This window comes from Uncinocarpus reesii, genomic scaffold, assembly GCF_000003515.1.
Source record: "Uncinocarpus reesii 1704 scaffold_3 genomic scaffold, whole genome shotgun sequence".
NCBI lineage: Eukaryota > Fungi > Ascomycota > Eurotiomycetes > Onygenales > Onygenaceae > Uncinocarpus > Uncinocarpus reesii.
The window spans coordinates 2681895-2706874 of record NW_003052498.1 but is presented as its reverse complement, the minus strand read 5'-3'; the positions used below and the strand labels follow the sequence as shown (position 1 = coordinate 2706874).

Sequence of the window (24980 nt, the reverse complement as noted above, 5' to 3'; positions counted from 1 at the left end):
AACGCTTCGTTGTTTTAGAGGCAATTAGTTACCTGTAAAGGGGAAATGAGCAGGGACTTCCAAAATACTGGACCGCTTGAAGTCACAAAAGATTGTCAATCCTCCACAAAAGAGCAGCAAGTTATCTTGTTTTTAAGAGAGCTGCAACAGTTGTTGAAGCTGGGTTGATAAGGCTGCTTAGTCATTGATTGAATTTCATTAACCACTTAATAAACTTAACTACCAGGCCAGTGTGCAACCAAAACTGTGAGTCTCAGCATCTTCTTATAACACAGCTTGGTTTAGTTACTCAGGCAGTTTAACAAGAATTGGATTCAAATTAATTATGTGCCTTCCTGTGGTGGTTGTCATATTAGATTAGTTGATATGCGGTCTCAACAATCAGATGGATGCTGTGTTGGGTCATGACTAGCAATTAACAAACTTGTTAACTTTGTGATACGGCGCTTGAAAAATTCGAGATATACAAGAATTGTCTAACATCAGATGGTATAAATTTCATCAAGTCTAACAGGGACATCTCTTGGTAGGAAATCTTTACATCATAGAAACAAAGAAAAACTGGCAACAGTATGCATCATTCTACTAAAATGTAGGATCAAGAAATGCACGGTATCTCGGGAAGGAAACACAGCAACGCTTAATATCAATTATAGTCGAGATTCGAAACCATTTACGGCCTCGGGAGACTTTCCGTTCTTATACTCGTTCCATGCCCGCATGCCTTCCGCACGTGCATCATACCCAAACAGGAACCGCTGGAAGACTGGATCAGCCCAGCGGTTGGGGAACCCTTCGAACGGTGTCTCATTCAGCAATACCCTATCGCGCTCCTCCTGGCCAGGACCGTCATGCATATGGAAGATATCTCGGAGAGCGGTGCTTCCACGGACTACTCGGGTTGTTCTCGACTTCCGAACCCTTTCATAGATGGCTAGAAGGTCGCTCAATTGTGACTTGTCTTCAATTTGCTCAAACATGGCTCCCAGGACTGCTCCATCTTCGACGGCTTGCGCGGCGCCTTGGGCTCTGGTTAAGTTCATCAGCACCAGGTAAAAGAAACCGAAGTGTCATTTCATCACTCACAGGTATGGAAGGGTTGCATGGCAGGCATCGCCCAGCAAGGCAAACTTTCCGCTCGGATGGCACCACGATGCCATTTCTTCACTGTTCTGTAACCTCCATTTCTTGGTTTCTTGAACCAAATCAAGGATTACCTTCAGTCGTGGATCCCATTTCTCGAAGAATGTCCGCATTTCTTCCAGATCCGCCTGTGCGATATGCACGAGCTCGGGTAGGTTATCCGGACAGATTAAGACGATATTGTACAGGCCGCCACCCTGGAGGAAATAGCACACTGCATGGGCATCTGGGCCCATCCAGTAGTTGATGCATGGCTGTTCAAGAAATTCTGAGAGTTCGGGATGCTTTCTCATATCTTCGGCCTTTACGATGATTCGGTATGCCAGATCCCCCGTCAGGCGAGGCGGATCCGGATGGCCAAGAAGAGCTTCTCGACACGCTGACTTTAGACCGTCGGCGCCGAATATGACGTCGGCATGGAAATCAGGTTTCCCTTTCAGGTGAACTGCGGGTTTTCCAAAGTCCACTCCGATAACCGTCGAATCGAGTAAGATCTCTACCCCCTGCCTTATCGCTTCCTTCAGGAGGATCCTGTGATAATCTGCTCTGTGGATGTGAAGATACGGCGTGCCATATTGGTTTTCGGTATATGGAAGGACATTCTGGACAGACAGCACCTTTCCGTCCCGGTACGAACGAAGGATAAAATCTTTCGGGCGCACAGAGACCGTTTCTATTTCGTCCAAAAGGTTCCATTGCTTCAGTACTAGGGACGCATTGGGAGGGATCTGAATTCCTGCTCCGATCTAACGGAAGAAAAAGTAAAATCAACACTCCAGTTCAATTCTGCTGAGTTGAAATGGGCGCTATCCGTACCTCTCCTAGCTCAGGGGCTTGTTCGAGTAGGGTGACCTTGTGTCCGGCTTTTGCAATGCCAATCGCAGTAGCCAGGCCACCTAGACCGGCTCCCACTATGGCGACGTGAATTCTAACTTTAGGCATGGCTTGTATTGTCTGAAAGATGAGAAAGAATCCAAGATGTCTGAAGGAGAAAGCATATGAGTTCGCTTTTGGGGATAGTCAAAAGAGAGGATTTAGAGGCAAATATATCTTAAGAAGACCCAAAAGGAGGGTGAACATTCGATGACTTGATCCATCATGGCTTTAACGAAGTCGTTAGAGCCGTTGTGGTGGCCGATAGGCCACTGATTAGCATCAAACATGGCTGGCAGTGAATCTCGGTAACTAGTTGATGAGGATCGGTGACTCGCAAAAGGTCCGCTATCCAGCGTCGAAGCAAGAGCCGCTCCTGACCTCGCAAGCGAAAACCTAGGCCAAGAGGCAAAGGCGATCCACCCGTAGACCCAGAAGGATGTGGCCAGAGAAGATGACGGGTTGTTTTCCCGGCGAAAGGGATGTGGAGAATACGCTCGGGCAATGGATTTTTGTTCGGCAGTCAAGAAGGGCCTTCCACGTGACTGCACTTCAACTCCCGCACTTTTATTGCTGTCGGTCGTTTTATAGTTGCCTTTACCCCACACTCCCACTCCGTCCGTCGAAGAGCGCATCGTAAAAAGGGAGGAGAGGAAGAGGGACATGGGATTCGGGGTTATGCGCTTTCGGCTATCTACACACATACGAGGCCGGTGAGTTGGGCTCTTTGACCATCTGTCGTGTCGTCCGGGGGCCTTTTTAGACACATCTTGCCCGAATAGATGGTACTCTCCGTTGATTCGCGTCGCCGAAACGAGCCGATGAAGAGAGAACTTTAAGAATGATCATGATGTTCTCCGTAGCTAATGATCTAGTTATTTATAACTAGTTACCGTAACCTCCACTCTACCCCTGGCGCAAAGCGCCATCATCCACGCGGCGGGTGCCGTCGGCGGAATGCCATGATCACTGTTCAATCTGCGCCCAGCACCGGGAGGTATCTGCTCGACCAGAGAACGTTGATTTATGAAACCAGACCCTCAAGGAGACAACCGTCAAGACGCCGGCTTCCCTGTTCGATGATTTCGGGCGAGAAGCCCCCTTCCCTGGAGCACGCTACGCGGCTTTTTAGTCATGACTTGCGAACTCCGGAAATTGTCATAGCTCAATTGACAATAATAACGAGGATATAACTATGGGCTTATGCCTTGTCGGCAAAATCTCGATATTTCTGGCGGGTTGAACGAAATGCTGCCAAAAAGCAACCTTGGAATTGCGCGGAAAACATCTTTTCCGCGAATCTTTTGCCGCGATCACAGCCTGAACACGTGATGGACTAAGGATTTTCTCCGAAGAAGCCGTCCAAAACAACCGCGATGGCCTTTCTATCTGTCGCTTGAACATCCGTGCCTCGTATTCTCCAAATGTCCCTGCGCAGCCTTTGATAAAAGCATGGGGTGTCAAACTTGTGTGTCCCAAGGCCGGTGAACAACTTGTATTCGAAGGCATGCCATAGTAGTCAAAGTAACCCTTTTATTATGATGCATAGTTGAAGTTCTCAGTTTCAGCAATGGCGCCAGGCAACTTGAGCATTGATGATAACTGCGTAGCATTTGAGTAAGTGGAGATATATCAACCCGTCGGCTTGAATGATTGAGGCACAACCGCAGGGTAAGTTACTTCTAAAGATGCTCAAAGTCTCGCGGGTCAGATAATGGTAGATGCACAGTCGTGCATGTTATTGCTAAGACTGAGGGTGCTTAGGTTGTTGACTGAAAGGCTTTACTCCTTCTCACCGATGCTTGCTGCACAGATAGTTATAGAGACGTGGCAGGGCAACGGGGACATGGAACAAGTCATCAAGTAGAAAAGTGTTGCAACACTTAAAAAAGACGTGTTCCAGAATAATAAATCCTCGTTCGCGCTCGGGTGAGTGAACGGTTAATTTATTCCACACGAGGCACCAGGCCATTTGATCCGACTGGCGGAGGAGTTTTGACATTCCTTCAACAAGGGCTTTTTTCCATTTTAGATATAAGTTCAGGTGTAGTATTGACTATTGGCTTAAATGCGGAGTACCGCGAAGGACGGATACTACGACGTCTTGAAGCAACACGAAGTCCTTGATTGCTATTTTCTGAGCTGGAATGTTTTGTTCATTTTAAAAAGAAAACGTTCTCTTTCGCCAAAGCTTGAAAGTTTACGACATTGCGATGTTTCGTCCGTTGCTACGTGATGGTCATTTGCCTGTCAGGATGGATCCAGCGCCAACAGGTAGCCCCTGTCCCTTTTTATTCACAGTTGGATTGATGTTTTTCTTTATCTCGTTGAATCCGATTCGGTGTGACGATTAAAATTGACGCCCTGCCCTGAGGAACCGCAATGCAGCTTGTTACGCTCAGCCTCAACATTATGTGCTCTGTTGTTTGGTGTCGGAGATTTCCCTGTGGCTATGAACTCGCCACCATGGGGTGCATCTCACGAAACGTTTCTCAGGGCCAACGAGTGTGATTGCTCCAGATTAATAATTTGGCACTCCAGATTTGAGTTGTTTAGCTGCTCGGCTAGCTGACATGAAAGTCAGGATAAACGCGGCGTATCACATTTGGAGGGATGATTGGTCACCGCGCGATCCCAAGGGGGGTTTGGGGTGATTGGCGAAGTGCAGCTGCAGAAAGTCAAAGAAAGGCGTCCTCGACAAGCGGTTGGTTAGCGACTGGCGCTGAGGTGGATGCGCAAAGTGTCACCTCGCGGGAAAGCCAAAGGCTGCTTTGTTACACAAGACATGAGTCTGACCCCTCTCCCAGCCCCCCCTCTTTTCCACGGGGGCATATATTTCATCTGGACAGAGAGAGGATGGGATTTTTGATTTTCGATTTTTCTAGATTTCCCCTGCTTGTGTCTTTTTTTGTGGCGCTTCAGAATGTCTTGTTGCGCTGGCACACTTTAAAAGAGGGGGTGCGCGGAAGGGTCACAAATGCGCTTGGATGGGCTGGCCGGAAAAGGAGCGATCTGCGACTGCCGCTCGGTTAGCCCGAAAAGCCCCAATTTCTAAGAATAAAAGACGGAGCCTGGACGAATTGGTCAGAGAGTGCAACCAGTCCCGGGAACCAAAATGGATGCTGTCGCAGTTTGACCACGTCTGATGTGTGACGAATGTTGGTAGCAGACGGAGTTCTTATCATAAGCAGATCAAACGGGAGACGACACTGGGCCTGGAGGAACCACAAACTGTCCACTTTTTCCGCTGCTGGATTCCAAGAATAGCGAGCGAGACGAGAACAGGGGGTGTGCCCAATGAGAGTGCCAGCCGTGCCCATCACGATGTCAACCTGGGACTGCGGGTGTTGGGAGCGCTGCGATTTGGGCAGCGCGTCATGCGCCTATGGAGGGACGGCGACTAAAGGGGCGTGTCTCTGGGCACGGCCAAAGACAGGCAATGCCGAAGCCCAAGCAGCAACGCCCATTGGATGCAGGCCAGGGTTCATCATGGTCGAGAAAGTCCGTGGCGGTCCTAAATTCCCCAATCCCTGCTTGGGATGACAACCAGACAGGCTCACAGGTGATGGCCAGATGATTATTGCGATTCGAACTGGCTGGTTACGAGAACGACGGACTGCCTCCTCCCAGCGCGCTAGGCGGGTTAGTGACTGGAACGGCATTTCCGCAGCGCCTACGTTGGAACTCCACTGTGCAGGAAGAGAATAGCACGCCTTTTGTTTTGAGAGCATCGATCAATTATTCATTTGTTCCTCGTTTCTTTCGAGATAGCATCAGCCATCCCCGTAATGATGAGCGCTTGCTCCAAGGAGTGCCGTGTTTCAACGTAGCCCGTAATGTAGCGTCAGACAAACAGCGGTAAAAGGCAGCGAGCGGAGCAATACGGTACGGTGACGGGGTCGGATACCAAACAAACAGGCGCAAGCCAATAATACGAGGCTGATCCAGTGGCAGCGCAAGCGACAGCCGAAACGAAACGATACAAACGCCCTTCCCGCCCAGCCGCCCTCCGTTTCGTCTTGAATCGTCGCGGGCGGTTAGAGAGTCGAGCCCAGCAAAGCACCAGCGCCCTTTGCTCCCAGAGTCCCAGGCCCAAACATGCGGCCACCGCAACCCCCCGGCGTCGCGCCAAAAAGCCCACCGTGCAAGACCCAATTCGCAAGCCGTCGCTGCTGTGCTGATTATTGCTGGACTCTCGAGCCCTTTTTGCCCACTCCAAGCCTAATTTAGTTTAACCTAGCTCTGCGCTGCTGCTTCGCCCGCTCGTCTACCCATCAACTAGGAATAATAAGAGCCCGTTCTAATCGCCCACGCCCCAATCCTCAACCTCCCCTCTTCCTGTTGTTTCTCTCATCGCTTTTCGCTCAATCTTCCTCTTCCACCACCACATCCCCTCTCCATCTTCCTTCCACTCTCCCAGTTTACCATCTCAAGTCAACCACTGCCTTCCGTTGCCATTTCACCCTGCTTCTCTCCGCTGTGTAGCCTCTTCGGACCGCTGCAATTTGCCCATCGAAACACATACAGACCCCGATTCTAATAAGCTTCCGAGCGACCTGTCCCCCCCCATATTAACCTCCCGCTCGACCCTCCCAACACGCCTTGACCTCCTACCACTCATCCTGATCTATCCAACGAAGCTAGAAGCACTCGAAACAAAGCACCTGGTTGTGCGCTTCACGGTCTTCTAGAGCCTCTGTTGCCGTTGCTCTCGAGGACTCGCCTATTCTCTATGCGCGACTCGCGCTCTCTCTCGGCCCCCCTAACCAGTTGCACCCGTTAACTGAATCCGCCTCCTGGTCTCATAGAAATACGAACGAGAAATCCGATCCTCTCGTCTTGTGCAAAACCCTTTGTCGAAAAGTCGCTTGAAACCACCATAATTCTGGCTCTAGTGCCCGTTACTCTACATATCTACAACGAGAGCGGCCATGTCAGCCGTGGCGGCCCCCAACATGGCCAATGGAAACCATGATGCGTCGAGGGATTCAAACATAGAGAGCCCCTCGCGGTTTACTGCCGTCAACGGCAGGGATCCGCCGCCTGTGTTTCTCAACGGCTCGAATGGTACCTCCGATACTCACACGCCAACGAACCACAGCCATGAGCCGGAACGACCCGTCGAAAGTCGTCGCGGGAGTGAGCTTCAAAAAATCCTGCCAGCACAGAAAGATTTACCAACGATAAACGCGAATCATGACCAAATGGAGGACCAAAAAGCCTCAGATGCCCGCTCCACGAGCCTTAATCGAAATAAACGAAAGAGATCCGACTCCGGTGACCGTCAGGTGTCACCCACCTCAAACTATACTCCAAGCGTTTCCAGAAGCCCCAATCCTAGAATCGGAGACAACGTACCACTGCAGCCCCGCCCAGTGGAAATGAATGGCATGACAAGGCCAACCATGACACCCGAATCTGACCTTGGAACCAGGGTGCCTCAACGACAATTTTCCGTTGACGGACCGGATGAAACAAATCTGATGTCGCAGCGTGCCGCGTGGAATGGCCACGACTCGCAATCGACGAGCCAAAACGGACACTTAAGCCAACCAATAGACTCTTCCGATGCCCAAGTTGCCGAAGCACTCCAGAGGGACGTGCAGAGCAATGATGATGTTTCAAAAGCATGGGATTCCGCGTCCAACGGGCACCGAACCGAAACCCCTGGCCCGAACCATGCTCAGTTGGTCCTTCAGAATCAAAATCAACTTGACGAGAAACCGCAAACCCAGATTCAACCTCAGATCAAATCCCAGCCCCAATCTCAAAACCAATCTCAGGGGCAGTCGCACTCTCAATCTTCCTCCCAGTCTGGCCCCAAGAGAAAAAGGGTTTTCAGCAACAGAACGAAGACCGGCTGTATGACGTGTCGTAGACGAAAGAAGAAGTGTGACGAACAGCACCCCGCATGTAAGCTTCAATCCTGGCAGCTGGTCAACACTTTTCGCGTGATTTCTAACATTTGTCCTGCAGGCAACAATTGCATCCGTGGCAACTTTCCTTGCGAAGGGTACTCTGCTCGAAGCACCTGGCAAAAGCCTTCTAACCCAAAAGGTCCGGTCCCTTTGCAATCCAAAAGCAATTATCCAGAAGTTGCTCACCCTTACACCCACGAAGTGAGCCCCCAGCGACACGATACTAGGATTTCAGCTGCTGCCATACTCCCGGACGGCACCAAGGGCAGGCCAGTACCAGTTGACGAAGCTGATCGTGGCGCAACGCAGTATATTAGTAGCCCACCCGGTACCGGTTCGAGGAATTCGTGGCCCAAAGCATCCTGGGCCACGCAGGGACCCACAACTTACCTCCCGGACGGGCCACCAAAGCCTGAATTCAGGGATAGTTCGGGTCTGAAAGATATCTCTCGAACCGAACAGACAAAGACAGACTACACAGTGGTACATTCAAGCTGCGAATTGAGTCACAATTCACACCCGAAACCAACTTTGGCTGTGTTCCAGAACACCATCGAGCAAAGGCAGCCTCCTCCCCGTCTCGACGCCGCCAACTATTCCGCTCAGGCCCGAATGGCTTTGAATATGGAGCCGCATATCACCTTTGAGTCAAGCGGGAAGACTGAAAAGGAGAAGATGCTCAGTGGAGAGCAGTACCGACCGTTTGATCCTCAACTTACCAAAGACAGAGAACGCTGCAAAACTGCTCTTTGGCGATTCACCAACGCCGGAAACCCTATTTATGGAATCAGCACCACCGAACGTACCCGACTGCTGAAGGAAATTCTGATGCCTCCGTCTGAGGGCCAGTCGGAAATCGCGGCTTCTCAGCCAGTAGGATCTTTGGGTCCTGGTGCTGTTGTGGAAGCCCCATTCAATTGCCACTATGGCTACAACATCAACATCGGAGAGGACGTCTTGATCTCAGAGAATTGCTTTTTCGCTGATGATTGTACCATTACTGTCGGCGCGCATACTTGGATTGGCCCTAATGTTACCATCCTCAGCTCCATGGCTATTGGTAGTATGCAGGAGCGCAAAGGGTCGCAGAGCCGGTACCAAGGGCGTCCCGTCGTCATCGCCGAAGATTGTTGGATTGGTGCTGGATGCACAATCCTGCCAGGCGTCACCCTGGGACGAGGAGCTTATATCGCTCCCGGCGAAGTTGTCCGGTCTCAGATTCTGCCCTACGGTTTCCAAGGTCTAAAACCCAACTATCCATGAACTTAGCATATTTTAAAACTTGCGTTTTCGATGTGAAAAACGGCCTTGGCGGGAACGGTGTTCGTCCTATTTTTTTTCTTTTGTTTGATATGTTGAGTGCCTTGGAACCTACTATTCTTGCATGTTGTCGACGGAGAACCTCTCCGGGAAACTACCTAAAATGCTGGTTTGGAGGTATATATATATACCTTCGAGGTGTACCGCGGATAAATCTTTGTGCCTGTTATACTGGTTTGGATACCACCTTTTGCCATGGTTTGATGTGTGAGACGTTCTGATTGGTATGTACGTATTATACCACTTTCTCTCTTATCTTTTTCTTGTCTGTTTTTGTAACCTCTTTCATTTTCCTACATGTCTTCTTCTTTCTCTTACAAAATGTTTCAAATCCAGATGTCTTGTTTGCCTCCTTCATTTGCCTTTTGTTTGTGTTGTTATGGGAGGGCTGGTCCCGGATTGCGGCATGTATGAATTATGTGTAAAAAGTATCAATCAATGTTTTACTAATTACACGTACACACATGTTACAAACTAGATCTATTGACCATTGGGGCTAGTTAGTATTCGTTTATCTATTTACTGCAGTTCTTGTGGGTGGCATTTTGATCTGTTTCCGCGCAAAATCCTATAGATGATAAATTGTTTTTATCTGGCATATCATAATCTTGTAGCCGAATTCTCGTTTTAAGGATATGTTGATTGCGTGCAAAAGAGTCCAATTCAATAGACTTGTACCTCAAGGGCAGCTGTTATGCAGTACCTCTAGTATCTTTGCATGACGAGCTAGGATGGAATGTAAAAAGGGCATGGCCGAAATTGAGGCTGACATTTCAAATCTAGACGGTCGTAAATACAAATGTGGAATACGTTTATGAGGGTACCTTGTAATAAACAAATAGCATGGAAGGGAGAAATCTAAAGAGCTCCAAGGAGATTTACACCGAAAATAATTCATCATCTCATGATCCAGTCTAGGAACTGAGCCAGTCCAAAAACTCGGGGGCAAAGTAGCTCACGACAATGCCAGCGCCGGCGCGGAGTATACCCTCTGTGCTTTCTATTGCCATCGTCTTCAAGTCAAATACACCAGCCTTTGCACCGGCGTGGATCATGGCAAACTCGCCACTGACCTGGTATGCAGCAATGGGCATATCTTTAGCCAGCTCCTTGGCATCGCTGATGATATCAAGGTAACTGCTCGCCGGTTTCACCATGATGATGTCGGCGCCCTCGGCAATATCCCTCTGGATGGCGCGGCGGGCTAGACCTCGGCCCCCAGGAGGTAGCTGGTAGCATCTGCGGTCGCCAAACGACGGAGTAGAGCCCGCAGCGTCGCGGAAGGGTCCGTACAGACAGCCGCTGAATTTAGCGCTGTATGACATGAGGAGCACGCGATGGGCGATGCCGGCTTCGATCAGTTTGAGCTTGATGGCCCTGACTCGGCCGTCGTTCATATCGGAGGGCGCGACGCAATGAGCGCCGGCTTCAGCGTATGCGAGTGCGACGTCAGAGATCCGGTCAATCGAGAGGGCATTGTTCAATGTGCCATCTTCCCGGAGGATGCCGCAGTGGCCATGGGATGTGTATTCGCAGAGGCAGACGTCGGTGACGATGTAGAGTCGAGGGAAGTGTGTGCGAAGAAGGCGGATGGCTTGGATGACCGGGCCAGCCGGGTCGTCGGCCGAGGTGCCTAGAGCGTCCTTTGCGTTGGGGGCAAGGGGCACTCCGAAGAGGATGACCGAGCGGAGACCCTTGTTTATAAGCGGGGTAAGGAAGGGAACAAGGCGATTGACTCCGCGACGGTATTGGTTTGGCAAAGATGGAATGGGGGTTTCTTCGTCGGGGACGTCGGTGATGAAGAGCGGATAGATCAGCATCGACTACAGCGCGACATGCCAGCCTCGTCAGCCTCGATTCGACTCACAGATGGGCAGAGGGAAAGCTCACCTTCGTTAACTGTCTCTCAGCTTGCCAGGTGCGATTGAGCGGATGGCTGTAGCCAGCATGCAACTGGCTTGCGATATCCCCGGAAATGCTCACGCTGGTGGCGGCGGTGCTTACATGGGACCGGGTGGGCGCGCCCCTCGACACGACCGAACTGCGGTCATCTGGATGAGAGTCTCTGTATGCAATGTCCTGGACGAGCGACGAGAAAGACATGGCGAGATTGTGATGCGTGAGAGGGGCAAGTCGGTTGAGTTGCTCAAGAGCTGGGGCGAGTCGATGGTTCAACGAGATATTTCACGGGAGAATTTTCTCGGGAACTTTTGGTCCCCACGCGGCATCTCCGCTCCAATCAGACCGCCGCCATTTCGTGAGTTTGTCGGCACCAGGACGCGCCCTGCCACCCAGTGGTTGCGATCCCTGATGATTATCGTCTCTGCTACTCGAATCTACATAGCAGTCCGCTGTGGCTACTTTCGAACTTGCAGCGAGCAAGACCACGGCTGAAACCAAATTCATTAAAACTACCTAATGAAAAAGTCTAGCATGTAACTAGTTAAAGAATCCGCGATTGCTTTTTCAAGACGCGATGCAAGCCCGGGTAGATTTCATTGATTCACAACTGTACATCATTGCTCAGAAGCCTGACTTCCTCGCCGGGCTTGAACGGGGGAAGGCCAATATATGGACACCCGTCGCATCGGAATGCATCCCCCAGGGCACAATTGCCACAGCTTCCCATTTTTCCTTGGACCGTGAAGTCGACCTCAGCCAAATCATTGGAACCGAGTTTCAGCGTTTCCAACGCAGCATCTGCATTCGCACGTTTTGCCGTATCCTCTTCGTGGAGTCTTTCCGCAAGCCCACAAGTGCAGTCTTTACAGGCTCTTCGGCGCTTCCCGGCTTTTGGACGGCATTCTGGAGCTGCGACGGAAAAAGAGTCAGTGCTGCTTCGGAGATGGCGGCGGGCAAGAAACTTACGTTGGACGATCGGTCGCCCCATATCCTCTTCATCCATCAGGGCCTCCTCATCAATCAGCTCGTCGTCATCTTCAGGAGGAAGGTCCAAATCGTCGCTGAAATCGACGAATCCTAGTCCCTGAACAGCAGCGCCTTGCCCATTCCGTTTAGAGTCGGTGGCTATTGGCATGTTGACAGTTACACCGTTGGCTTCCGCACCATCACCAGACGAAGCCGCCGGCGTCGCCTTCTTCTTCTTCCCTAGTTTCAACGGCACAGTATCTTGGGCGCCAAAGTTTGGTTTGACGAGGTCGCCATTGTCATCAAATACTAATCCCGCAAGGACGAGCTCGGTGCGGTCCGGGTAATCAGGAGATGCAAATAGTCCATGCTCACTTTTCAATTTCCCCCCGGGGCGGAGCGCGCGAACAATTGATTCTATCACCCCGCGGCTCATCCGCGGGGTCGATCCTGTTTTCAAACAGTCGGCATCTATTAAGAACATGACAATATCATAGGTGGATTCAGGAAGCGACACAAGGCCGGCCGCTAAGCGATCGAGCATCTGGAGTTCTGTAGAATATTGTGCATGAGCGCTAAGTATCGTACTCAGCTTCTCTGGATGAGCGGCGAGTGATGGAGGGGATAGAAAGAGCATGCGCTCCATGTTGCTTCCCAGAAGTTCCGTCAGAGTACACAGCAAAAGACGCTTTAACCCACTGAATCAAGGCCTTTGGCGATAATAGCCTGGAGAGTCTGCTTGGATATTCTTTAAATCTTGTCGAACATGAGAAAATGAAGACAAAAAAGGCTTTTGAATGCGATATTTATCTGATTATTAATGGCTTTCGCCCCCGCGGTAGTTAGTTACATTGAAAGCTCCAGAGCAATCATTAGTTAGTCAGATACTAACCCTCCGAGCGAACTAACCACCGATCAAGGTGCATCATTGTCTTAATAGCATGGACGGAGTTAAAAGGCCTCATATGGATTTCTTTGAGCGGTTGTGTGAATAAACTAGTTGTATCCCAAAGACATCTCTAACTTTTGATACCTTCACTCTTAGATCTGTGTGTCCTAAACGACAGCACTCATGATTAAGCAGGAAGAAAGTCAGTCTCCGTGTTCGTGAACTGTATACACATACAATACATCCATGCCACACTCAACCTGAGAGGGCTTAATGAGTTGAGCCTTGTGATTCTTTCCGCGGTGTTGAGGATCTCTTCTTGACCACACCGACAATCCATGAAAACCAATCGTCCAACCCACCCCCTTCAATGTAGCCGGAGAGCAAGCTGGCTTCCTCGTTAAGGTCGTCCGATAAACGAGCTCGTTGCTCTGGGAGGAGTCGGGAGGCCAGTCTGTGAGGGAATGGAGTCGATTGGGCAATGTCTAGGGGCGCATAGAATCGGTTGGAGGCTCCAGATCCTTTTACAGACCCTAGAAGATTCGTAAGTATACCTGAAAACAAATACCTATTCACGCATAGCTGCTAGGTCCTACCTTCTAGATCCTCCAGGGTTTTAAACAATGCGGTCGACTGGACAGCAGATTCCATTTCTTCGCCTCCCTTCTGCCTGGTGCTGTTGATGCTACGCCAGTCATCCCGGATCAAGCAACGTCGCCAGATAATCCGTTCAAGCACCTCGCAATAATCGGGATCCTGACGGCTGATATCACTTAAGCTCAGGACTTTCAATGCTAAGCTAAATTCATGGCCGACAATGTCACCATCTGCCCCTTCATTCACGCAAGGGTCCATCAACGTCAGAATATCAATCATCTCGTCTGCTTCAACCGGGCGTTTAGCGACCAGCTTCGCCAAACCACGCTGAAGACTTTCTCGAAGGGCCGGTTTCGAACGAACAATGATTTTCGCGAATTGTTCGTTTGCTAATTGCACTTCTGCGCTCTGGTCAATTGCCCCATGTATAGCGGGTGCTATATGATCATATAACGTTTCTTGGATGCGTGAAAGTTCTGAGATATCATCGAACCGTTTGATATCCGCCTGAAGTTGGTTTAAATCCTGTCGCTCGGAGCTTTCGAGCATGGCAAGCCGCGAGAGTTTCCCAATGGCAAGCTCCACTTGTTTGCTCCACAGATTTGGCTCATAGTTGGTCGCGAAATCGTTTAGTGATTGCGATGCCCTGCCAAAATCATTTTCTCCCAGGACCTCATTCATCCAGTTCAACTTGGCATAAGTCGGTCGCGCACGTAAGAAACGAGTGACGTATGGTTGATACGAGGACACTGACAGAAGCATTTCTGAATTGCCCGCTAGTATTTGTCGGGTATAATATGGCGTGGCCCAAGCTTCGCCGAACTTTCGAAAATATCCGTCAATTCTGAGCTGGCAAGCTTCTGTTTCGGCATCATACGCTGGGTCTCCCGCTCCCGCCGGATGACGCTTTCCAACTTCATCTTCTAGCTCGACTATCAGCTCTACCAGTGCGTCCATATCCTGAAAATCTTCTGCTAGAGTCATAGACTCCTCCAGTAAGCCCATCGCCGCTATCTTATAAAGATGGGGTTTACGGTGCGTAAGATAGGTTGACTGAAGCTCTTTTACGGCATCCCGTTCGTCCGTTGAAACCTGGGAAGTATACCAATGAAGTTGTTCCATATACAACCGCCATAACACTTTGAACGCTTTTGGAGCATTCTTTTTGATGCGCTCGATTATCTCGGAGGTTTCCCGATCTGACTGTCGAGATTTGGGGTCGGTTTGCTTCATCCATTGGAGACAAATGTTCAATTCGGCGTCAAGTAGTCGTTCACTTTCGGAGTAATTGGTTTTTAGTGCTGTCCAGAGAGCAGGAAGCTCAGTATAAGTAGGCATCAGAGGGTAGTCAGGGTCCGGGTGGGAACTTTCAAGCCCATATAGACCAGCATTTTCGTCCCGAAACCGGAATGTCGTTTCTAAAACAGCCAAAGAAAGTTCACTTGCTTGCCAGATTCGCCAAATGAGCTGCCTGTCCACTCGAATACCTTTGGCAGAAACATCCTGCATGGGATGTAAAATCCAAGGAATAATAAGTTCCATTTGCCATGTGTCATGAATAAACCAATGTCGAACAATGTCATCTTCTCCTGAGTTGGCGTCGAGTTGGGTCCGAAACTCTTCCCCCATGTGTTTTAAAACGAATTCCAGATAGTGCCCACCATTTTTGGAGCTTCGACACATGTATTCCTGGGCCTTCCACACTGCCCTATGAGCGGCCATCTTTTCCGCTTGCGACAGAAGAGTCCATTTTGCGGAATAGGAGAGCTGTGCATGCTGGTTGCTTAGATAAGTTCCTAACGAGCGTAGTGCTGCAGAGCGCAATTGCATTTGCTCGTCTAAGCTTGGAACTGTCGTGGAAACAAATTTGGAGCTGGATTGTAGAATCTCGTCGCTAAGTCTGAGAGCTGCGTCCTCGAGCACGCTCGCTGACGTATGGAGTTCTTCATAGCAAGTAAGATCAATAGGGTTATGTTTCGTATCGTAAAACACCACTTGCTCAAGTCGGGATTGAGTCGTTATCCTGCTCTCGTCAACGTCACTGCCAGATATTGGTCGAGGGCGGACGGAGATACGGATCAAACCGAAATTTTGAACCATCACAACGCAAGATGGGCTATTTTGACCGAATTTCGGGGTTTCAAGCCCACATCCAATGATAGAGTAGCCGTTTCCGTCTCGAAATCTGATATAGTCCTGGAATGGGGAGGGAATCTCGTTACCAAACAAAAGCTGCGAAGATGGCGATTCTTCGAACGGCACTAAGGACAGCAAGACGATTCCATTCTCAAAGATAACAAACCCAGTATGCTCGGGTTCCGGGACGTAAATACGCGGCACTCTTGAAATCGTGGGTTGTGGCATGACTGGTTCATAGTGAATCTGGCGTACACGCCCGATTGTGACTTGAGCGCCATGGATACTTACTTCAATAACAAAGTAGAAGTTCAATTCCTGTCGAGTGACAGAATAAAGAACCCAAAGTGAGTATTTGTCTTCCACCCCATCCGGTTCTATGGAATTGTCATTTTCGCGAATTGTGAAGTCGATGAGCTGGTAGGAAATGTGAGGTTCATTTGCGAACATGTCATATTTCTCCAACGCTTGGCCGATCGGCTTTGCCACGTCGACGTGACTTTTAAAAACACTGCCGCTACTCCAATGGGTATCCCAGGCTTCAATCGACCCCGAATTCGTCGCCACTACAAGCGTACGGTATCCACGTCGAGGTGATTTTCCAGCCTTGGCGGCAGCTATATTCCTCCTCCAGGCAGTGCTTGAGAGAATACTTCTAATCCCACCGAGTAGGCCGCCGCTTTGCGACCGTGACGGGCTATTCAGGAATTGAAAGTCGATGGCCGCTTTGCCCTGGGAATCTCGGATGGAAACTTGGCAAAGCCGCCCTGTGGATAATATAACTATGATCCCGGCCGGCTCGACATTGACGATTTCTGTGACGTGCTCGCCTGAAAGAAGGCCGGGAATTGTGCTCTGTAAACTATTATGTTTCCGCTTAATCCGCCCAAGTATCGTGGGATTCGAAATAGTCTCCCAGAAGAAAACTTCCCCGGTCGACGGCGCGACGACAATCAAACCAGGTTCTGGGTGAGCTGAGGCAGATATAACTGTTCCGAAGGGCAAGGTGTCGCTCGAAGGAGCTGATGTTTCGGAAAACGGAAGCACGGAAACGCTATTTGTAGCCAAGGAGGTTGAGAAGGACGGATAGGGCCAAAGAATCGCGCTTTTTTGGGTGATGGCGAGGCAATATCTCGTCTCTTGGGAAATGACACACCGAAAAGGCACTGGCGGAGTTAGAAGGGTATGGCATGAATATGATCTTTGAAGGCGGAACCAACCATTCAAAACCTCTTTGACCCTTGCTGGAAGCGAGGATAAATGAAGGACAAAATAATGCTCGTTGTTTACCTATAGAGATCCCCTATTAGCTTAAACCAGACATCCATCCCTTGATCTGCCAGTTACCAGAGTATTCGAAATCAAAGTATCACGCCTATCCACTTCCTTCGGTCCCCGAAAAGGGACGTCCTTCAGACTTAGCGGAGCTGATCCTCCAAGTCCTACTTCGCTTTCATCCTCCGATTCCTTAAAACCGGGTTTAGCTTCGCTCCGTTCCTTGCCGTTTACGACATCGAATGCATCGTCGCGTTGTATCGACCTCTGCCTTTTCGCGTTCGGAGGATTGGCTGCATCATCCGGAGCTCGTTGTCGTCGGCGAGGATTTCTGGGAGCTAGCTGGAATTGACCCGGGGTGCTTGTGGAAAACATGTTAAAAAGCAGAGATAGCACTGATCACTGGCAATTAAATCTCAGCTTCATCTCTGTTCCCTCATAAACAATCTCATTAAGTCATGTTAGGGTTTTGAGTTAAGGGAAGCAGCAGTCGTTCTTTGCATATAATTGGTTAACTAGTTAGCTTAGCCAAGCTGTTGAGGTCTTCCGTAGAAAATGTCAGTTTGATGCTGTAGTACTCCGCAGTCCATGTTCTTGTCTTGAAATCTTGTAATCTGAAACATACCAAACAGTCTGTAACAAGGTATGGAGTATACCCAGTGGACGACATATGTAGCGCCGTATTTTAAACTTAAATACAAAACAGACAGGCCGTCACGCGACCACAAGATTGGAACCAATCAGTCAGCCCCATAGTAACTGAATTGTCATGTCAGCCCATTGATCAATGCCAAGTCTGGTGCATTTGCGGGGTTGGCTCACGGCAGGAGCTGAGACTGGACGGCCCCTCAAGCTCTATGTAGTTCTCTCTTCCGGACTGGGTTGAATTATTGTAGCCTTTCATGCAAAGAATGATCACCATAATGTCATGATCTCATCTCTTGCAGCTTGATAAAAGCAACCTTCCATCCGTTTCATGTCCTTGCAACGTCAAGTCACTTGGACTCTCGCAGCTCATCAGCTACAGTCATTGTTTTTACTATCGCGTGCTTATCCAGGACAGCTGCACAATTCCAGAGTTATTCTTATCTACAAGTAAGTTCCTTCACTTAGCACTGCTTAAACCGGTCGGTAACATGTCAGGTTGCTCTTTCACTAACATTCCCTTCCCTCTAACAGTGACTCGATCCCACAAGCTTAACGATCGCGACCACTCAGGGGAAGAACCCTTGCCTCGTTACTTCGCAAAAAGCGGCTTTCTCGATGCTGACCCGAAGAAGACAAAGAAGGACGGTGGTGGGAAGGCCAATTGGTGAGGCTTGTCATATCCAGGAGACTCGGTTACAATGACTGATATTCCCGCATTACCAAAGGGGTCGAGAAGGGGAAGAGGTGCATGATTACGGCTATACCTTCGCAAACGCCCGTCGTCGATCTAACAGTAGCAATCAAGGGCTTGAAGACTTTAAGACCAAGTTTGAGGCCGTTGAACATGACCCGGTTTTCGAAGAAGAAGATATCAACGACCCAGATAAAGAGTTGGATGCTGAAAATGCAAACGCAAGGAGCAACAACTCAGAGGCAAATGCTAACGAAGTCGGGGGATTGAACTCGGAGATTAAGAAGGCAAAGGCGTCATAAATGAATAAGGCACTACCTTTCCTCGTATGTAAAAGCGTAGGTTGTGTCATGGCTGTTGTGATTCCCATTTTTAGCAGCTTCAATCACTGGGGAAATGATCCAACTACCCGCTCAGCTCTGATATCTCCTAGATCAACGTTTCAATTCATATTCTTTTCAATATTTCCTTTTTTAATCAAGGATGATATGGTTCAACGTGCTTATCGGCTAACCACGTCTTCGGCTTTTTTGGGTGCCTGCGTGGGTAGGCGAAGATGAAGAGTAAGGTTGACAATTGGACAAGGGTGAGTTATCAAGTCGTAAGCTCAACCAGAGATTGATCTTCTGCTGCATGACAAGCTCCTCCGGAAATATTATTAGAGAACTTGGTGTATGAAATATGGGTCAAAGATAAATGGGCATTAATACTCTCTACTCCGTAGTTCGAACATCTCGAGATCGTCCGGCTCCTCAGACCCGTTTGTTAGTTTGCTACGGAGTATACGGATACGGAGTACTCGGCTCGTGCATCGAAAGTGTTTCACAGGAGTGACATCACTAACTAACTAGTTAGAAACTAGTTGACTAACTTGGTCCACTAGTTAACTAGCCAGTTTAACTACAGAGTAGTTACGGAGTAGTGACTTAACTTAACTAACTAACCCATTATTAGCTGACTAGTTAAGTAGCTAGTTAACCCATTAGTTAGTTAACTAAGTTAAATTAACCAGACAGCTTAGAACACAGGAGTCAATTCACTTCACAGCTTTAATTTATTTGATTGCATGTCTACTCCGTACTCAGTACATATTGGTGTTCAGAATAGGCACTCTTTCTATTGATCAAGATATGTTTGGCACAAAAACAACATGAGCCAAAGAGCAACAAAAGACACTAACTAACCAGCCTATTTCTTTTGAAGCCCGAAAATATTGTCTATGACTGAATTAAAGAGGTCATTACCACTTGCCCAGAACAAGGACTTTGGCCGTGTAAGAACCATTCAATCGTTATAGACATGGTGCAGCTAGAAAAAAGTGGCCATAGCCAAGATGAGGTAAAAATGTCAGCATTCAGGCGACCTTGGATTTCTGTTTGGCTGATTTGTGATCACCTAGTAGCTCACGGTTCCGCCCTCTGTTTTGAAACTTGAACTGGAATATGAACAAACTCTTGCTCGAACTGCTACTCTTATTTTTCGAGAAGATTGCCGTTTATTGAATATATCTAAGAGGCTATCGGAGGATGATGGAGAACGGTTATCCGAAAAAATCGAGTCTACGACGAACAAGCTCCAGCATACAGAAGCGCGGCTTTGTCATTCGGAACAACAACTACAAGCTGTACAAGCTGCGCTCATTCAGCTTCAAGCTAGGCTTCAAGCTACATCTCGACAGATCAACTTACTCAAGGCGAGTTTCCTTTTTATTAGTTTTTCTCCTCTTCAGCGTTAACTCTTGCACAGGAGAAAAACAGCTCTTTAGAAGCGACGTCGGCAAGCGTGGCTAAACTTCAGACCGAAAAACTGTCCCTAATGCGAGAAAACTCGAGTATGAAACTGGAAATGTCACAGCTGCGTTCGCAGCAAGCTTCTCAACAAGCGGCCATTACGGAAAAGCTAAAGTCGGAAATTGATAGACGCACACTAGCTGAAAATGAGGTAAATGAACTCAAGTCCAAGCTGAAAGTCGCAAATCAAAAAACAAGAACAATCCCGCATGATTCTACGTTTGAGCGTCAAGAAGATGTGGCCGATGTGAGAGTGCTCAAGGGTGGGGAGGATATACCAAATCTAACCCACTTCCGACACAAAATGACAATCGCAACTCCAGGTGCCGCAAACTTGCCCCAAAAACGTAAGAAAGCGTCAGCACTTCTGGGCGATATATCCTCGTTTTCTGTAACGCCTTTCCTCAATCGAGCGAATACCGACGAGGCCCCCGATATAAGTTCCGAAGAACCCGAGGATAGCCCTGTGTTTGAGACTCGAGCTTTGGCTCCAAGGTCAATTAAATTAAGTAACGCAGAGTCCCATTCTCCTACGAATCTTAGGCCTCCCGGAAACGAGGCGATTCCCCCATCAACCAAAACACTTACAGGGAAGCTCACACAAAATAAGCATGATAGTTACCGGGTGTTAAATAAGCGGAAGACCCAACCTAGAAAGACCTCAGCTTCACAGGTAGTTGACGAACCGTCGCAGTCGACTCTTACAGAGCAACAGCGAGGTGCTTTGAAGAAACGCCGAGTTCTCGGCTCGAAACGTGAGGGAAATGTATTTGACTCAGGGGACGACCTTGGAAATTACCGAAATTTCCAAGGAATCGAATCTCGGGATGGTCACAAGCAAGGAATGCAAACACTGCAGTTCTCACCTTTGAAACGCCAAACAAGGCCCGTATAATTTAGGGTCCTGTTGTCAAACGAGCTCGACAGCCTCTATAAACTGTGTAAAATTTCGCGATGAGCTCTCTCTTCTTTGAAAGATAACCAATATCCGCTGATTTCAATAAACTAAATGGTCACACTCTCGTTTTCAGTTATGCCCGTTTCAGTGTTCTCGTTTCCTGAACGCAAAACCTCATAAACTGACATTGCCGGATGTTCTACTTGCGAAAGTTCATCCTTCAAACGCGGAGTTTTACAATCATTTCGATTCGTCGGTTTTATTTCCAAAATACGGCTTTGACGTGAACCTTGTGCGATCCAGCAATATGCTTTGGACTTTGGTATGTAGTAATTTGGTGATGTATCATGCGCTCTATCAACATTGTTGACCCGTTCGGAATAGGAAGCATTCAATGAAGAACAGACATCGATTTTAAGAGCTTTAAGGGCGCCAGGGGGCATAATTCAAAACGAATTCCTTAATACGGAGCTTTCTCAGATGCTAGTTAGAAATAAAAGCATCAATCGAATATAGCCTACAAAAGCGATCTAGAAGGGGCGTATGTAGATGACTTGGGCCCCAAACCCATTCGACATACGTGCGCCGGCGACCTTCTTGATACGGTATCTAAAAAGGCGGCGGGCGAGATGATATCCCGAGTATCGAGTATTTATTCGATACCAATAGCGTTTGTCTTGTCGATAACTCGCGGCAAGGTCTGTCTAGGGACACCACATCTAAATTCAGATATGATTAGTGCCGTACATAGCCTTACATACAAATTACTATGGGGAGGTATGGGCATCCCCATCTCACTCCTGCTGCATTCAATTGACTTCGCTGTCGCCACCAACTTGTACTAGAACCAGTTGGAGGCTCAATTCACAGGGACTTCCACACCAGCAACATAAAGGCAAATGGCCACCCTGCTGGGATGTAACATATGAAGTGAATGGAACACAACCTCCAAATGGATGCCCGCCAGCAACAATAGTGTAAGAAGCAGGACACCCTAGTGTCAGGGGTAGCTAAGGTGGATCGCACCCAGCATGCAGTGTACAGTGGTCCCCTTGTAGAGAGTGGGAACACTCAGCCTATGATGCTTTTTCACTGTGGCAAGAAAACCTCGAGTTGAGGATGAGGAAGGTGAAGGATATGGAGGGAGTGAGATGCCCATACCTCCCCATAGTAAGTTGTATGTAAGGCTATGTACGGCACTGGCCGTATCCTGTTTAGGTGTGGTGTCCCTAGACAGACGTCTCCCGGCAGTACCACAATTCTCAAGGAAAAACATCAGATTTGACAGCATCTTTCTTTCGTTTCAGGCCAATAAAATACGCTTCCTTAGACTCCTATTACTCTTTTTAGTCTAGAACATGTATAAATGGGATCGAGGGTCCAACCTTGCGCGATGAATCAGGCTTCTCCCTGTATACCTTTTGAAAAAGCGATCGTAGACGATTCTCCAACAGTTGGTCCTCCGAACCCTGGTAAAATTTGCAAATAAGATGCCCTCCGGGCCTCAAAACGTCAAAACTGAAATTCAGTGCGGCACTACATAAATCCTAAACTGCTGTTAGCTAAATCCCGAACTTTTTACCCAGAGATGAACATCGTTACACGTACCATACTCCCGGAGTGGTCTCGAACATTGAGACCGCTCGTATTCAACATCCTATGATACGGGTCATTAAGACTTCTTTTCCAAAAACCGGTGGTTGGCTGCCAGGGAGCAGACATATCACTTAGAACAACATCAACAGTTCCATCGTTGCCAAACATCGGTGATGTATCGTCAACGCAAGGTTCCTCCGTGATGAGTTCGCTTTTGCCTCTTTCTCGGTCAATATACCCTGGCTCGAAACCCTCTACTTCATTCTTCACCGTGGGTTGTTCACGGTTCGAGGTAGGTATACAATTTTCCCTGCGTGGTCTACCCCGTTCGGGATTCCGAAGGAATTCTCGCACATATGCCTGAACTCGGGGGGAAAGAAAATTACCCTGAATTGTGGAAACTCCTTTGGGGGGCTGAGCGGGAATAATGTCGATTCCAAGGACGCGACCGTTTGGATGCGTTAGCTCGACTGCCACCTATTTAATATATATTAGGATTTGAGTACGGAGTAATTATATAACAATGCTCGTGGGAAAGCTGACTTGAGACCAGGAGCCGGGAGCGAAGCCCTTGGAAAATGGCATTAGCTAGCCCGTCACCTGAAAGCATCGGGATTTGATACCAGATCGACAACTGTCTGTCCAGCTTTGAAAATATGATGCCGGTCGTTAATCTATAAAAATTAGTTTGATATTTTCTCAAAGCATCAGAGACGGAAAATCACTTGGATTAGTTTAAATGCCGCACGACTTTTCAGCCCTTTAAGATTCGCCTCTCTCCGGTAAATATCCTTGACTTGTCGTGCTTGCCATTGCTTCGAGGATGCGAGCCTGAATGGGAACAAACCGACTGTTCGCGGTGTAGGACTGACACTAAGATGCTGGAAAACGCGATAACTCCCATCTCGTAGCTTCATTTTCTCAAATGGTTTATGTTAAAATAAAAACCCAATACTCTGTACGCAGTCATGATCGAATTGCAGCTATGAAGACGCTGGGGGGTTTAAGCTTAAAGTGTGGAAGCTCTCGGATCTGAGCTACCCTTCATTATGATTTCGCCGCCAACCTTCGCGTTGCCCGTGCGCGTTATGTCTCTGTGCCACTCCATAGATCGATCAGGCTGCTGACTAAGGGCTTGGTTTTTACAAAAAAGTTCGGATTTTTTTTTTCAGTTGAATGGATCCGTGCTCTACGGGAGTTTTCTCGAGGCACTGGCTTTTCATCAGACACCGAAAAAATGGCAAAGCGGCCGCTCCCCATAGAGTCCAATGCGGAACCCAAGCGAAAAAAGAATAAGAAAAATGAGTCGACAACCCCTAAGCTAGCTGCTAACGGGCAGGGTCACAACCTGGAACCAAGCGCGGTCAAGAATTCAACTTCGCCCTACATTCCAAACCCGGAGCTCGATTCGCTTCCCCAAGCTACTGTCGATGAGTATCTAAAGGCCAACTCCATCGATATTGCCGATCAAGGCGAAGCCGAACCATTACGTCCGATAACCTCGTTCTCGTTTCTCCCTCAGCCCTCAGAACCTCTGTACCGTCCCCTCAAAGCGTTCTCAGCACCTACTCCTATTCAGGCAGTCTCTTGGCCATTGGCCTTCGCCGGTCGAGATGTGATAGGAGTAGCGGAAACGGGAAGTGGGAAAACGCTTGCGTTTGGCTTGCCATGTCTGCGGAAAATTTTGGAGTTGAATAGTTCTCGGAAGTCCCGTAGGCTATCTGCTGTCATAATTACACCCACAAGAGAGCTTGCAATGCAAATTTACGATCAACTTTTGAAGTTCACATCTTCTGTAGACGTGGGCATCGCATGTATATATGGAGGAGCCCCAAAAGACCAACAACGTCGAGAAGCTCGGAATGCGTCGATTATCGTCGCAACGCCGGGAAGGCTTAAGGACTTCCAAAGCGAACAGGGAATAGATTTGAGCAAGGTTAAATACCTAGTGTTAGATGAGGCGGACAGGATGTTGGATAAGGGTTTTGAGCAGGATATCCGGGATATCATTGGAACGATGCCTTCAGCCCGCAAACGACAAACCATTATGTTCACTGCAACATGGCCTGACTCCGTGAAAAACCTTGCGGCGACATTCACCAGAGATCCTGTTACTATCACCATCGGAGAGAGAACATCGGATATTCGTGCGAATGACCGGATCAAACAGGTTGTGGAGGTTTTAAACCCCCATGAAAAGGACGGCCGCTTGCTGGAAGTGATTCGAAAATACCAGGGGAAAGATAACAGTAGCGACAGCATAAATGTTTTTTGTCTCTATAAGAAGGAGGCTATGCGGGTTGTCTACGGTCATCCGTTCTAAGGGCTTCAAAGTCGC

The 24980-nt window shown here is 48.6% G+C and overlaps 10 protein-coding genes across 10 annotated transcripts; 5 read left to right on the top strand and 5 right to left on the bottom strand.

Annotated features, from left to right (window-relative positions):
• Window positions 1-650: 650 nt before the first annotated feature.
• UREG_05693 (uncharacterized protein) lies at window positions 651-2085 on the bottom strand (the record flags this gene model as incomplete). The annotated part of the gene is made up of 3 exons (XM_002584958.1): window positions 651-1029; window positions 1087-1889; window positions 1960-2085. 3 exons carry the CDS (start codon window positions 2083-2085, stop codon window positions 651-653), a joined length of 1308 nt encoding a protein of 435 aa, XP_002585004.1.
• Window positions 2086-3586: 1501 nt separating this feature from the next.
• UREG_05692 (uncharacterized protein) lies at window positions 3587-3883 on the top strand (the record flags this gene model as incomplete). The annotated part of the gene is made up of 2 exons (XM_002584957.1): window positions 3587-3633; window positions 3781-3883. The coding sequence occupies 2 exons, from the start codon at window positions 3587-3589 to the stop codon at window positions 3881-3883; spliced, it is 150 nt and encodes a 49-aa protein (XP_002585003.1).
• A 3088-nt stretch (window positions 3884-6971) lies between these two features.
• On the top strand, window positions 6972-9197 carry UREG_05691 (uncharacterized protein; the record flags this gene model as incomplete). The annotated part of the gene is made up of 2 exons (XM_002584956.1): window positions 6972-7929; window positions 7993-9197. 2 exons carry the CDS (start codon window positions 6972-6974, stop codon window positions 9195-9197), a joined length of 2163 nt encoding a protein of 720 aa, XP_002585002.1.
• Window positions 9198-10168: 971 nt separating this feature from the next.
• UREG_05690 (delta-aminolevulinic acid dehydratase) lies at window positions 10169-11357 on the bottom strand (the record flags this gene model as incomplete). Its single annotated transcript, XM_002584955.1, has 2 exons — window positions 10169-11077; window positions 11145-11357. 2 exons carry the CDS (start codon window positions 11355-11357, stop codon window positions 10169-10171), a joined length of 1122 nt encoding a protein of 373 aa, XP_002585001.1.
• A 400-nt stretch (window positions 11358-11757) lies between these two features.
• On the bottom strand, window positions 11758-12768 carry UREG_05689 (uncharacterized protein; the record flags this gene model as incomplete). The annotated part of the gene is made up of 2 exons (XM_002584954.1): window positions 11758-12065; window positions 12123-12768. The coding sequence occupies 2 exons, from the start codon at window positions 12766-12768 to the stop codon at window positions 11758-11760; spliced, it is 954 nt and encodes a 317-aa protein (XP_002585000.1).
• Window positions 12769-13281: 513 nt separating this feature from the next.
• Window positions 13282-17394, bottom strand: UREG_05688 (uncharacterized protein; the record flags this gene model as incomplete). The annotated part of the gene is made up of 3 exons (XM_002584953.1): window positions 13282-13544; window positions 13608-17034; window positions 17191-17394. 3 exons carry the CDS (start codon window positions 17392-17394, stop codon window positions 13282-13284), a joined length of 3894 nt encoding a protein of 1297 aa, XP_002584999.1.
• Window positions 17395-18155: 761 nt separating this feature from the next.
• UREG_05687 (uncharacterized protein) lies at window positions 18156-18660 on the top strand (the record flags this gene model as incomplete). The annotated part of the gene is made up of 2 exons (XM_002584952.1): window positions 18156-18331; window positions 18393-18660. 2 exons carry the CDS (start codon window positions 18156-18158, stop codon window positions 18658-18660), a joined length of 444 nt encoding a protein of 147 aa, XP_002584998.1.
• A 1227-nt stretch (window positions 18661-19887) lies between these two features.
• On the top strand, window positions 19888-21043 carry UREG_05686 (uncharacterized protein; the record flags this gene model as incomplete). Its single annotated transcript, XM_002584951.1, has 2 exons — window positions 19888-19982; window positions 20116-21043. 2 exons carry the CDS (start codon window positions 19888-19890, stop codon window positions 21041-21043), a joined length of 1023 nt encoding a protein of 340 aa, XP_002584997.1.
• A 1349-nt stretch (window positions 21044-22392) lies between these two features.
• Window positions 22393-23227, bottom strand: UREG_05685 (uncharacterized protein; the record flags this gene model as incomplete). The annotated part of the gene is made up of 3 exons (XM_002584950.1): window positions 22393-22515; window positions 22655-23119; window positions 23186-23227. 3 exons carry the CDS (start codon window positions 23225-23227, stop codon window positions 22393-22395), a joined length of 630 nt encoding a protein of 209 aa, XP_002584996.1.
• A 652-nt stretch (window positions 23228-23879) lies between these two features.
• On the top strand, window positions 23880-24965 carry UREG_05684 (uncharacterized protein; the record flags this gene model as incomplete). The annotated part of the gene is made up of 1 exon (XM_002584949.1): window positions 23880-24965. The coding sequence occupies one exon, from the start codon at window positions 23880-23882 to the stop codon at window positions 24963-24965; it is 1086 nt and encodes a 361-aa protein (XP_002584995.1).
• Between the last annotated feature and the right edge of the window lie 15 nt (window positions 24966-24980).